At 43.5% G+C, this 14,866-nt stretch overlaps 1 protein-coding gene across 5 annotated transcripts in view; it reads right to left on the minus strand.

Annotated features, from left to right (window-relative positions):
- Positions 1-14,866, minus strand: part of LOC138521192 (uncharacterized) — a 102,780-nt gene that overhangs the window by 19,461 nt on the left and 68,453 nt on the right. For 3 of the 5 annotated variants that reach the window (XM_069633828.1, XM_069633829.1, XM_069633827.1), the window contains exon 4: positions 11,162-11,240. The exons of the other annotated variants lie outside the window; for them this stretch is intronic. In XM_069633828.1, the coding sequence (XP_069489929.1) occupies positions 11,162-11,240 (79 nt within the window). The remainder of the gene's footprint in view (positions 1-11,161; positions 11,241-14,866) is intronic. 5 annotated transcript variants of the gene reach the window in all.

A 14,866-nucleotide genomic window follows, 5' to 3' on the forward strand; every position in this document is an offset into this window, starting at 1 on the left:
AGACTGGGAGTCAAGCTGCATGCAAAAAAGAAGAGGGGGCGAGGTGGGTGAAGGCGCATGCACCTCCGTTGGGAGTAATCTAGTGGGCCAGACTTCCAGGTGGTCAGTTAGTCAATCAGTTCAATGCTCGAATCCAGTTCCGGTTTACTCTCACATTGCCTGAGCCTTCCACGGTCCAATGCAGAGCCACCTTAGTCTGGTGATCCATTGTGCGTCCACCCAGTAGAGCCTTGCTCCCTCGCAGTGCTGAACACCAGAGCAGCCAGGAACACCACACCATTGCCCTGCCGCAGGCTTCACAGCTGCGCGGGCTTGTCCTCTGCAATATGTACAGGGGGCGTGTCCAAGAAATGGGAACCAGAGAGAGGGGCTTCCCAGAGCGGCACCAAACACTGCGCCCTTGCCCCGCCACAGGCTTCACAGCTGTGGGGGCTTGTCCTCTGCAATATGTCCAGGGGGCATGGGCAATAAACGGGAATCAGAGAGAGGGGCTGCTCAGAGCGGAGCCAAACAACGTGCCCTTGCCCCGCCAAACTGAATAATAAAACCTTGTACAGCCACTTTAAAGGCATGCCAATTATTATGAACAGAGGTATGCTCAGTACAATTAATGTGAAAACATTCTTTTATAATGACATTAGTTTTCTGAAAAAAGCGGGATACTTCAAAAGAAAAGAAATCTCCACCTGGATGATAATTTGGGGGAATGTTCCCATTCTAACGCAATAATGGCAGGGGCATTATGGAACCTGTTTCTGAGTTAATTAAAACTGAGGCTAATGAATAGTTAACAAATACATAATCTATCCTGGATAAGGATTGATGAGGGGCGAGTAAAAGTTGTAATCTTTAGTACTGGGTTGACAAAATTGCCAGGAATCTAATACATTTAGGTTATCTAATAAATTTAAGAAGTTTTTGCCTGACTTGGAATGAATAAAGTTAGCAGTTGATTTTCGATCTAAAGAAAAATCACATATCTGATTAAAGTCTCCACAATTAATCAGCCAATTAGAATCTTCTTGCAATAGTTTTAGCTTTAAAACAGACCAGAATAAAGGGTTAGGAGCTGTAGGACCATAAACATTTACAATGGTGGGCGGCAAATTATTTACAAGAGCATAAATAATGATCCAGCGACCTTCTAGATCTTTTTCTTCTTTAGTCAGAGAAAAAGAAACCCGTTTGTTAACTAAAATAGAAAAGCCTCCTTTGTTTCCATGCGCATTTGAATATAAGGTGCACCAATCCAGGAGCCTTTAATCTTCTAATTTTCACAATCAGAATCTAAATGGGTTTCTTAAAGGCAAACAATGTCTACTTTAAATTTAGCAAATTGGGAAATTATTTTTTGACGCTTGATTGGATGTTATTCCTTTAACATTCCAGGTAATACATCTGATTGTCATTTATTTATGTATTGTTCATTTGTAATGCGCCTATACACAAGCGTTTCAAGACGTAACCATGAAAGGGGGGGGGGGTGGAAAGGGAAAAACAGATAGACGGTTTTCAAGGCATGGTACATTCAGATCGTGCAAGTGCGCAGACAGGTGTGGGAGAGGGGGAGGGACAAGTACAGGGGTGGAGGGAGATCGGGGGGACCAAGTGCGCCCAGTCAGCCAGAAGCTGGGGTAAGCGCTGAGAGGTGCCACTCTCATGGGTCATTGACCAAGTACAGTAACGATGAGGGAAGTGCAAGGGCCGGAGGCAAGTGCGAGAGGACTGGCAAGGGTGCTAGGGACCTGTGAAACTTTGAGGTACACCTGGCGGCCAGTCAGCGGGCTGTGCGGAAAAGGAGGGATAGAGCGGAGAGAGAGGTTAGCAGGGTAGAGGGAGAGAGAGGGGAGAGGAGAAGAGGAATGTCTTAAGATGTTTCCGGAACCTAAGGAGATCCGTCTCAAGACGGAGGGCGGCAGGGAGGTTATTCCAGATGGAGGCCCCTGGAGAGGATAAAGATCTGCCTACTAATCTCTGCTTGGAGAACTGGCTCACTCTCAGAAGGGTGGTAGATGAGCGGAGGGCTCGGGAAGGACATTATTTAGGTAGGCATTGTTGCAGATAGGTAGGTCCCTGGCCCCAGAAAGCCTTGTAGACAATGAAGGGGTCTTGAACTTGATCCTTGCAGTCACAGGGAGCCAGTGGAGGGATTTCAGCAGCGGAGAGATGCAGTCCCTGGGCTTGAGGCCAAGGATAAGACTTGCAGTTCTGTTCTGGATGAGTTGCAAGGGCGCAGAGCAAAAGCAGGGAGGTTGAGAAAGAGGCTGCTGCAGTAGTCCAGCCTTGAGAGAACCAGGGCTCTGGAGACAGTGAGCCACTGGGGGAAGGTGAGAAAAGGAAGTGTACCTCTGAGGAGGTGCAGCTGGTAGTTGGGACCATTTAGAAATGTTCAAAATGTGAGTGGAGAAGGAGAGAGTGGAGTCGAAGATGAGCCAAGGGAGGTCAACCAGAGTGAGAGTGGGAAAGTGGGAGCAGGAGTCCCAATGCAAACAATCTCGGTCTTACTGGCGTTGAGGCAAAGGTCGTTTGCAGCACACCATGACTGGTTTGCGGACAGTCAGTCAGATATGAGCGAGGAAGAGGAGGTGGCTGAGGGTAGCCTGAAGGAGAGTTGCGCGTCATCCGCATAACACTGGAAGTTAGAGATGAAGGTGGCAATCACATGTGCCAGGGCTGCCATGTAGACATTGTAGAATCAGGGGGATAGGTTAGAACCCTGAGGAACGCCACAGGTTGAAAAAGTAATAGTAGAGAGAAAGGACCCAAGTTCCACCCGGGATGGGCGGTCGGAAAGGAAGGAGTAAAACTCATTTGTGAATAAAATGGTAAAGGATAATCTCTGTAAATAAAGCGCGAAAAAGAACATCACTTAACCAACATACTACAACAAAGTAGAAAAAGTAAGCAATACAACCATAATATTGTTTCAGATAAGCATTACATAAAAACAAAGGGAAAAACACATAAGGAAGGGCTAATGAAATGAAAATGAAAGTGGATGAAAGAAGTATAGTAATTTCATAAATGTTCTAGCAACAAGGACAGACAAGGAGGAAGAAAAAAGAAAAGAAAAATAATACAGAACAAAAGTATAGTTGTATCATGGTAGTATCAGAAGCACAAGATGAGTTGAGCATAAAGTCCAACAGAAGTTCTACAGGAGATAAAGAAAGTAAACAATTATGTAACATAAAAAAAGATTTAAAAAAAAGGAAGTCAATATTAGAATGAGAAAGCAATACATGTTATAATATATTGACTAAAGATTAAAAGTGTTGATGCCTCGCAATAAGCCAAATTAACCTTGCAGAGAACTAAGGAAGGGCTCTGCTATTTTAATAGGAGTTCTTGATTTGTCACTGGATCTATTGGGACTGCCCAGAGGATTAGAAGGGTCTGGCGATTCAGGTCTACTGAGAGAAGAGTTCAATTTTTCTTGTTTATTTTTAGTTCATTTGAAGGTGGGATGTTGTGAAGGTGTTTCTACTTGGAAAGAAGGTGAAGGAGAATCCAGCGAAGAAGTGGTCTGTATCAGTGTTGTTTGAAGAGATCATTGGGATCAGTAAATTCCTTAGTAGGACCATCTGGAATAGTTATGATCATTTTAGCAGGTTCTAGTGGTCCATATCTGATCCCCATTTTTTTTTAGAGAAGGTCTCATGTCAAGAAATTGCTTCCTTTTAGATTGAGTGGGTTTGGAAATGTCAGGAAAATTAAAGACTTTTTGACCTTGTAATAAAATAGGAGAGTTCTTTTTAGCCGCAATGAGTACTTGACGAGCTTGCTGATGACTCAGAAAACATGCAATAAGAGGTTTGGGAGAAGAATTGTGGAGGAGAACTGAGGTTTAATTCAGTGTGCTCGTTGCAGTTCAAGAAGAGGGTAAAAAGTAATATTTAGTGCTTTGAGAATCAAATTAATGAGGAATTTTATTGGATCATCGGATTCAGACTTTTCTGTAATTCTATAGAAGCGCATGCAATCTCTCCAATTTCTGTTTTCTAATTCAGTAACAGCTGATTCTAATTGGATTATCCTCTGTTGCATATTTGCTAATCCTTCAACTCAGTCCTCCACAAAAAGATATTCATTCCTCAGCCTCATTTATTTGATCTCCCAGTCAACATTTTTATTTCAATTCTGAAATATTTTAAATCTTCTTGAATACTTAATGAACGTGTGCCAAGCATAGAAACTGAAGAGCAAATATTGGTAAACTCATCAAGACTTTTTTTCCATACGCGAGTTAAATGAGGTGTCCTCGGTTGAAGATTTATTTTTGGTAGTATTCGCCATTGTAATAAAAGCTGAACCAAGTGTAATAATGAAAGGCTGAGGGGAAAAATGAGCAAGAAATATGATGGCACATCACATACGAGCAACCGATGTCAGCAGTGAGTATGCCGAGCTTGAGAAAAGTGAAACCACGATGTAATGTATTCCATCACGCCGTCCTTAGTGACAATCGCAGTACCAGAGAGGAGCAGATAAGACTGCGTTCAGAAACAAAATGCCCCAAAATTAATCAGTCTCACATCTTATATTTTAGCAAACATTACTCCAGGATCTGCACAATACAGCCATAAGCACCACGGAAGAGATGATCAACTCTCTCCGGTCCCTTCAAGTCAACCGACACTTCCCAGGGAGTCCGATGTGAGGAGAAAAACTGGGTACGTCACATTCCGTCACTGGGGTACTGAAGCAAAGTCCTCACCGGTACACAAAGACACTTCACCGTCGATTTAAAAAACCATAAGCAGTCGCCAAAACCTTTGAGTTGGAAATCCCCAGGCACTGCAACTACGAGGCCGAAGATGCATTGTGAGGGAGCGGGACTTCCAGAGTCTGCAACAGATGACAAGGAGCCGCTGGCATAATCAGGCGAGCGGAACATATCATGAAGTAGGGTAAAATTGTAAGTTACGTTTCAAAAGTCAGATGTGTATGCTTTTGAAGCAATTTTAAGCATATTGTTCAGTCCATATTTGAAATAATATCTCTCTGTCAGAGAGAGTTGAAGGATTATGCTACCTTCTTATCGCTGCTTGGCCACGCCCCCTCCATCATACCTTTTAATTCCATAAAGGCTGAATTGTGGTTATTTTGTGATGGACTATTGTAAAAGTTGCCCAAATATATATATGGAACATCCTTGTTGTTAGTAAAACATAAAAACTATACATGGTCGACGCAACATGGAGGATTTTAACACAGGAAGCTACTGCAGATGTTATCAATATAGCAAGGCCACCAATATGGCACACAGTCCTCCTTTGTAGCCATAACCTGAACAGTACCAGAACCATCAAATCATATCAGTGGTCACCTTGGGGGAGGGTGGGCGCAACAACCCAAGGGTATCTTTGCACACCGCTAGAATTGCCATAAGCCGGAGAGATTGGATCTACAATAGATACATTTCAAGGTGTTTACAAAAGAGGAGGTCTTCGGTTTTACGTAGATCGAGGAGGAGGTTGTTCCAGAGTTTGGCCGTGATGAAGCTCCGGATCTACCATAGCGTCTGGATCTTTGGAAGACATGGTGTGTTTATATGGTGTTCTCTGTGGGTGATGAGAGAAGTGATGTTTCAAGTATAAGGGAGCACGTCCATACAAAGCTTTCTGTGCCATGGTGAGGAGTTTAAAAGAGATTCTCGATTTGATGGGCAGCCAGCAGAGTAGCTTTAAAACTGGGGATATGTGGGCATGTTTGAGGAGGTTCTTGATAATGCGGGCAGCACTGTTTTGTAATAGTTGAAGGGAGTGAGAATTGAGTCCAGTGGACCTGCATAGACCAAATTGCAGTAGTCAAGCCTGGCTCCAATGAGTGCCCTAGCTATAGTGGCGGAGCGTGACTCTGATAGTAGGGGTCAGATTTGTCTAAGTAACATCAACTGGAAATTCATGGCACGCAGCGTGTTATTTTGTTGGGGAGACATGGAGATTATAGAGTCGAACCAGAAGTCAAGCGTTTTTACTGCACTGGTAATAGAGTGCCCTGATTAGGAGAATTCAGGATATACCTTCCGATTTTGGTCCGATGCTGAGGGGAGGGGTACAGACAAGTAAGATTTCTGTTTTCATACATACATATGCTTTATTTCGACAATAAAAGTCTTTAAAATCAGCGCAACATAAGTACATCATAGACATTTGGCACACCAATAAATTGCAATCAACAAAGATCCATCATATTAAAACAGTAAGACAATAAAAAGTAATAAAATACGTAAAAATGTTACCTGGCATCATATCGTTGAATAAGAAAATGGTTACTAAAAAGTAGCTAAAATGGCTCCTTTAGCTACTTCATATGGACTCTCCATGCCGCAATCAAGTGGTGGCAAAGACGGCCAAAACAAGTCCAGGTATTTAGCCATAACTCTGCCAGCAGACCTGCAGCCACGGTTTAAAAATATTAGCTTCAGGAAGCATTCCCTCAAAAGCTAAATCCCAGGGCAAAGTAATAAATAATGACAGAGATCTTCAACAGCGTTTTCACATAAAATACATATTGGGGAATGGGAATTCCATTTATGGAGGAGAGCAGTTGTGGGCAAAATCCCAAGACGAAACTTTAAGTATGCCACCTTATCCCTCCTAGGGGTGAAGTAGTCCAGGTACTCTTCGCAGCCGACCAGTTTCTTGTACACAAGATACCGGGCCACGGACTCCGAGACCGTCGATTTCGACAGGGTGTCACTCTGCACCCTTTCCCCTGCAGCATTTTTTCTTTGATGCAGATGTCAAAATCGTAGGGTTAGACCAGTACTCCCCAAGCCTCAGCTGTCCCAAGGTGTTTTTTACATAGGAAACCCATTTTAAAGAAGTACTCCCTTCCTGTGAGATAATGTCCAAAACTGCTTCTTTATATTTACAGAGATTTTCACTAGACCGTAGGCGGGCCCAGTAAAGCACTGGTCACAGTTTACAGATTGAATCGAACCCTTGCAGGCCAATCTCCAGCAGTACTGGGGTATTCGGTGCACTAAGGGGCAACCCAAGGATTTTTTTCAAAATGTTACTCTCCACCACTGCAAGGGGCTCAATGGCCATGTGCCCCCAGAGTTCAGCCCCATACAGAGCTGCCTGGTGCATGTGCTTTGTACGCCTCCAGTGAGATGCGCACCACCCCATTTCCATGCTTGTTTGTGAACCTAGCAAGGGCCCAACAATACTTGGCCAATGTAGTTTTAGCCTTCTGGATCTGCATTGTCCAGCTGCAAGACGCCATAACACTCACCTCCAAATAATCGTATGAGATGACCTGCTCAATTGCTCCGCCCTGCAGTGAAAGTCTAAGGGCCTTCTGTTTCTTCCTCACATTAGCATTAAAAATCATAGACTTAGTTTTGCGGATGTTCAAGGAGAGCCCATTCCTTTTTCTAAAATCAACAAAAATCTCCAACTGCTTGCAGACACCCACCGGAGTAAGGGACAGGAGTACTGAGTTGTCCGCAAACAACAAGGCTGGGAACTTATCACCCGCCAGAGAAGGGGCTCTGGTCTGCGCCCTCAAGAGCCTCTACAAAACTTCATTAATAAAGATACAAAACAATTTGAGCACCAGTAGGCATCCCTGGCAAACCCCCTTCCTAACGTCAATATTGTTTGTAACGCTTCCGTCAACCCCCAATGGACCACCACTGTGTTCCCTGTATATAAGCTCTGGATAGCTGAAAGCAGCGCACCTGGAATGCAGAGCTCCACTAACATCTCCCAAAGGAGAGTTCTTGGGGCAGTGTCAAATGCAGTTCGTATGTCCACAAATACTGCATAGTATTCTGTTTTTATGTTTTCTCTTTGTTCAGACCCAGCGAGTTGTTAAATATCAATAGCTCATTTTTTTATATATTGTTTGAATTTTATTTTTTGGGAAGTAAGGGGATCACCTTCAAGTTTGAAGGCAATCTGTGTGTAGTCTGCAAAGTTTTGGAATTCCACCCTGCGGTCCATTAAGAGATCATGTAGTGGTTTAAGATAAAGGATGAATAGAAATGGAGATATGCAGGCACCCTGGGCTACACTGAACTCGACTGACTGGATTGGTTACTGCAGATCCCAATTTCACCCGAGAGGTTCTCTTTTTAAAGGAAGGGGTCTACCCATCCTGTGGTTTTGTCTGATGCTTGAACTAGGTCTCTAAACTGTTGTAGAAGGATAGCGTGGTCTACAGTATCGAAGGCCGCCAAGAGATCTGGGAGCTTGAGCAGGCCAGAAGAGCCTTGAATAACAAAGCAGAGTAGTGGGTCTTTGATGTCGAACAAATCTTGTTCAGTACCCATTGAGGGGAGACAGACGGATTGGCACTCTCCCAATAGAGAATTGAACTCTAGAGTGCTTGTAGCTGGGTGGTGGCTACCTTATCAAGGATTTTCAGAAGAAATGGGGCATTGGAGATGGGGTGGTAGTTGGAATAGATTTCTGGATTCAAGTTTGCTTTCTTCTAGAGTGGAGGGATCCAGGTTGCTTTGAGATTTTCTTGGACTTAACATTGCAGAAGGGTGCGTTAACAAATGTGGTAATTGGCAGAGAGATTAGGTCTGCACACTTTTTTTCTGGCCATGGAAGGGCATGGGTCTCCAGGGCATGTGGTGGGAATGAGGTAAAGAATTACAGATTCAATGTCATCTGGGCAAACTGGAATGAAATTAAATACCAGCAGCGGGTCCATAGTGTGCAAAGACTGGGAGAGGGGTTGAATGACGCCTTGTGGGCGTGGGTACGGAGGTGATCTTGCCTGTTTCTTGGTAATATCCCTTCTGGTGTTTATGATTTTATCTGAGAAGTAGGATTGAAACATGTTCCACTGAGCAAATTGAAGGTGTTGTGAAATTTGTGCTAGTTTGCTGCTGTAGCAATTTGTTGTGCGAACAAATATTTTTTTGCTTCTATGATAGAGAATTTATAATTTTGCCTCTGAGTTTTAAACTAGTGGCTATTGAATGTACGAGGGTGTCTACACTATAGATGTTCTAATGTATGCACTTTCTTTTAAAGTATTCGCAGGTCAGTCTTATACCACTTCTTATGTATGTTCTTGAGTTTTACTTTCTTGGTCCAAGGTGGGGCTACTTGGTTCGTGAGGCAAGAGAGATCCTTGAAGTAAGTGTTGGCTATGTCTTCTGGGGAAGAGTCTGTTGAGATTTTAGAATCTAACTTGTTCAAGCCAAAACCAAGATTTATTGGTTAAATCTAGAAGGATTTCAGATCATATGCATGTCTCTTGGAGCATTAGCATATCATAAGTTACTATCAAGGCAACCAACTCAGCATTACCCAATTTACCAGTATATACAGCAATATTCCAGGAAACAATTTTGAAAGAAGTGATTTGGTCTGGGACTAGTTCATCCCTTTGGGAATTACTTGCATATCAGTCTGTTTCTTTTTGCTGGTATTCACAGTGCGCGCTAAAGGGAATCAGTCTATTTCCCCTAATGATTTCAGGGACTCATCCCTATTCTCACAAACACCAGTCTCATTGTTGTCTTGTTTTTGTTTTGTTTAACCATGTTGGTGTTATTTGGTGAAACTACAATAATAGATTTTATGATGGTTGTCCCGTTTCTATTACCTAGTCTTAGCTCCCGCCTAAAGGAGTCTAGAGGCTTTTTTCTTGCTTCCTTGGCACCTCCCTCAGGGTTGTTGCGCTCTACCCCAAAACCCTGTCTCTCAGTATCTCCCCCTGCCTCTGTAATACTGTGTTCTGCTTCCTCCTCTTTCCTTATCCCTCCAACCCTTTCCTTCTACTTCACTCCAGCTTCCTCTTTACTCCTACCCTTTGCCTCCACATCAGTCTCCCCTTGATTCCTCCTGTGTGCCTCCACCTCTCTTTTCATCCAATCACCTCTGCTACTCGATCTCCAAGTCCTTTCTCCCACATCCCTGTCTAGCTTCCTGCTCCCTAATAAATGTCTAGCCCCTCCTCTTGGGCCATCTCTTTCATGCGTTAGGGCACCTGTTTGTTTTCATTTTAACTGTGATGAATTGGAGCAGCGGTTGTCTGCCATGGTTCATGGCAACATGTACTGAGCCAATTGTAGGCTTAGCTGCCATCTTGGAAATTAGATATGATATGCTTTGCAGACGCTGCCAAGTGGAGCACCTGGCAGCGAAGCCGCAGGGAGCAGCAGCAATCCGACACAGAGTTCAACAAGCACAGTAAACCAGTGGGGTGGGGGCGATCACTAGGGAGGAGGAATAGGAATTGTATATGCATAAGAAGCAAGGATCAGAGTGTTGGTGATTGTAGAGGAGGAGATTTATAAGAGCACAGATATACTGAGGTGAAAAAGAGACTGAAAAATAAAGTACAGGGACATCTGTTATCAATATGCATTTCAATCGCAGTGCAATAAGCAACCAAAATACAGTTGAGATTACAGGGCCATAAGCATACATGCCAACCCTCCCGATTTAGGAGGGAGGCTCCCAATAATTTTATTACAAATATTGCTATGTTTTTACCTACTCCTGCCTAAAATAATGAATGCAATGCAATCTTATGGGGAAATTCTTGTCTCCCGCTTTCTGTCGCAAAATCTCCCTCCCAGGTGCTTGAGAATGTTGGCATGTATGCATAGGAGACCAGAAGGATTTTTAAGGTTACAGAGCCATAAAGGACTAAAATACAGTTTAGATTAGGCCATGTGTGAACAGGGCCATAAACAACCAAAATGCAGTTGACATTACCAGGCCCTAAGTGACTTATGCAGTAGAGAGTAAAGGGCCATAAGCGAGCAACATGCAGTTGAGATTACAAAGCCACAAGTGACCAAAATGCAGTTAAGATTATTGGCCCCTAAGGGACCAATATGCAGTTGGGAATACAGGTCCATAAGCCAAACAAAATGTGGGTGAAGTTATGAAGCCATAAGAGTCGTAAAATGCAGTTGAGATTACACAGCCATACATTTTCAAAAAAGAAGCTAATCGGCGATTGAGGATTGACAATGACGTAGAGAGCTCCTGGCAGGTAGGGGAAGGTTGGTTAACAACATGAAGAAGGGGTATTAGTGTGGGCCAGCACGCAGAACAGGCTCACAGGGATCACAGCAGACGGGGAAGGTAGGATTTAGACATGGTGTGGGAATAGCCTATGTAGGGATGTGAGCTATATACGGTTAACCTACAGTTGGGAGTGAGGTTATACTCACCCATGAAGTATTCTGAAGGTGATGGTCTATATGTGTGCGATGAGACACCTTTGGGTGTACTGAAGAGAGCCCTGCAAACCTGCAGAGAGAGAGGGAGAAAGGGAAGTGATACATTTGACATGCTCTTCCAGTGTAAGGGGGCTTGGAGCAAACGTGCAGAGTCTCCTTGTCATTGATGGAACGACCAGAGAGATCTGGGAGCTCCTCCTGTGCAATGGGGGGACTTCTAGTTTATAATCAAGAAAGGGGAACAAATCCAGCCCTCATCCTCCCATGCTCAATTACATAGAAAATATTCTCTGGTGACCCCTACAAAGAATGTCAACTACATTTTCTAACCACAAGGCTCAACATTAAACGAGAAATTACATTATATCAGCTTCCAGGGAAAAGAAAGTGCTCAGTAGCACAAGAAGAGTGACAGTGAATGTATATATTCAAAAATGACTATGGGAAAGAAAGTTAATAGTAAGGGATCTTACACAACTTGAAGAAATGATGAGAAAATTCTGCAAAGAGGAATAAACAAATCATACTAAAACATTGAAGATTTTTGAATCCGGCCACAAACTGTATTCCTTACGGAAATATCCACCTACATTTTCATATAATGAAACATGAGAAGAATGTTGTCATCCACAAGTAGGCACTCAATTGATTCTCAACACATTTTGAGCCCAAGAAGAAAGGCTACTTACCCGATAGCCTTACTAACATTACACAGGGATCTAATGCATTACTTCCCAGATCAGGCAAAAGAAGTAAATTACAAAGCGTGATGCAAAAGTACAGCGGAAGGAGCACAACTCAAATATCAGGCCCAACAATCAAAAATTCACTGGGCCAAGACATTTTAAGGATGCAGCACATAAGGTTAATCAGATGAAGGTGGAGATGTACACAATGAAGTATTACTTAAAGAAGAATGCAAAACATGTCTGGGGATGCTTGTGGTCTCATGCAGAAGGGATGAGAACAAGCAGTTCAGGCTGGACTGAACCCTTTGGGAGTGGCACCAAGCCTGATTTGCATATGGTCTTTCCCCTTTTGTAACGGCTTGGCAGGCGAAGAACAATCGTCTGGAAGGTGCCCCGAGCAATGCCAGAGGTTAAGATTCATTCTAAACCTTCCAGCCATCACCTCTTTTGTTTTGGTATTACCCAAAAAATCATTCTGGATGGATCTTTTACAATCAGTTGTACCTGATGGAACGAATGAAAATGGATAGCTTCTCATGTTTCGTATGAATGATTAAACTTTGACCTACATGGTATGCTACCGTTTTTTCAGTTTCAAAAGAGGAGCACTATGATGACACAATGAGCCTCATACCAAGTATGGCCTATGGGACTCCATGGGAATCGGAATTTACTGTTCCGCCGCCACTTGCGATATCCCAGTGGCATCGGATTATCAGGAATTGGTGTTACAGGGATGTCAGCAACCCGCCAACAGCACCGGCGGGTTACCTCGTAATGAGGCCCAATGTATGGATGAGACCAAATGTACTACAAAGATACTTTTAGATAGAGTTTGTTGTTCGTATGTTCTAACAGGTAGAGAAGATGGGCTGTAAAATTGTTATATTTTAGAGATTGATAGGAAGTTGATCTGATGATAGCACTACAACCGAGTATGCCAATAATATGTGAAATATGATAAATGTTGTTAGATATTAGGTACAAATAGCATTAGAATGGTCACAAGTAATGATTTTCTGGTGGTGAAAGTACCAAAGTAATACACAGTCCATTACAGTTTCTTTTAGCTTTAGAAACAGAGAAGAAGGACTATGATGAGTTACAATGTGTCGGTTAAAAAAAATGGTCATGGATATTACATTGGACAGACATTGTTAGCACATTCTAGTAGGCATCGTAGAACCGGAAAGTTACTATATTTAGAGATAGAGAGGAAGATAATTTGATAATAGAATGTAAGCCGAGTATGCCGACATCAGAAATAATTTTTTGAGGAGTTAGAAAATTACTATTGTGAGCTATGGAGGGCGGGGGGTAGTGTCAAACAGTTTTCAGAATTCTGTTTATATTTGTTTACTTTGTAGCATGATTTCCTCCCAAGGATGGGCCTTTTTGGGACCAAAACACGTTCAGGTCGGCAATTTTATTGAGAAGATGTTGATATATGTAAATTGAAGTTGCAATTTATAACACTTAAGAATGGCACACTTTTGGAACATAATTTGAAGAAAAATAATAGAAATTCATTTTAAATACAATATACAGGGTTCTGTCAGTTTAATGAACTAACAACATGTCTAGAATTCGATGATTAGAACAGTGTACGGTCCATTTCAACCCATTTGCACCTGAACAATTATTACAATAAATATGAAATCCATGTGGTACGTAGTCTCATTATCCAAGTAAAAGATATTTTTCAAAGAATTCGGCACATTTCTTTATAATACATTGTGTCATCAGATAGGTGCTCAAGGGACAGAAAGTTGCACCAACTGAAACGGCTTGTTGCCCAAAAGTTTTAAATTCCCCTTCCCTTTGATTCTGAAAACCTTAAACCTCACCACATCAAAACATTTTGGTTTCCGACATGTGCAGGTAGGTTTTCCCAGCTTAAGCAAAGTCCCCCTCCCACTACCCTGAAACATAATTATGGAATGGGCCCTTGCCCATCTGCAGCCAGTCCTGGATAAACTTGTCAAAATGTGCTTTTGATACCACAATTGAGTGCCATCACAATAATTCAAAAGATCACATTTTATGCTGAGAAAATAAAGGTAAAACCGCACATAATTTCTCATACCTGTTTCTTGCAGGACATATCTGCCTGTCAACCCTCATGCCCACTCCTCCCCAGCGTTCTAGAAAAATAACTCCAGTGTCGTTTCTTTCTGGATGCATGTAGATGGTCTTCCCTAGTTTGGGAGTGTGGGGGTGCGGAAGTGAGGTTTAAGATTAGTGCATGGGAGACCCCCATCAACAAGAGGTGAGCGGAGAGGAAGGCGCACACTGGGACGCCATCACACGCCCACAACTCATTCCAGAGCTACCTCCGGAGACCCAGGTGGAAGCCACAGTTGAGCGGATCACCTCTCGGAGCTGGCCGCTTACAACCCGTTGGCCCAACAGCGACGACCCACCGCCCGCAACTCGCCCTGCCGCGGAAGACTTGTGGAATCCGCTCGCACCAAGCAGCAGGCAAGGAGAACAGAAGAAGTACACACCACCCAATGCGGATGATTGGAGCGGTCCCGACTCACCGTTTGCAATCCACAACGCAGCAGAGCGTTGATGACTGAAGATAAAGCAGCCACAACGGCCCACAAATAAGTCCCCCTACCGCACTCGGGCATTGAGGAGACCCGCCCGAGGTACGGACACCTCCGACCCACCCCCCTGCCGAGACATAACAGCACCCTGGGCAGCCCACAACCATGGACAGAGCAGCCCCCACCGCCCGGCAGCACAGTCAACTGACAATAATCAGCTTGACCTGAGACCACCTCATACCGCACCTCATCACCACAAACAGAACATCTCCCGACCACGCTACTCCTGTCACTGTTCAGAGTGAAAGGGGAACCAGCCAAAGTGTAACCAAGCAAGGTGCAGAGTCCACAGCGACATCACTCTGCACACCTGTTAACAGCGCAGCAGCATGCTCCTTTGCATAAACCCCCAAGTAATAAACAGTGTCAGCTGCAGCATTATCTGGAGCTACCAC

The sequence above is a fragment of the Ambystoma mexicanum genome, chromosome 13, assembly GCF_040938575.1.
Source record: "Ambystoma mexicanum isolate Mex_15411 chromosome 13, UKY_AmexF1_1, whole genome shotgun sequence".
Taxonomy (NCBI): Eukaryota; Metazoa; Chordata; class Amphibia; order Caudata; family Ambystomatidae; genus Ambystoma; species Ambystoma mexicanum.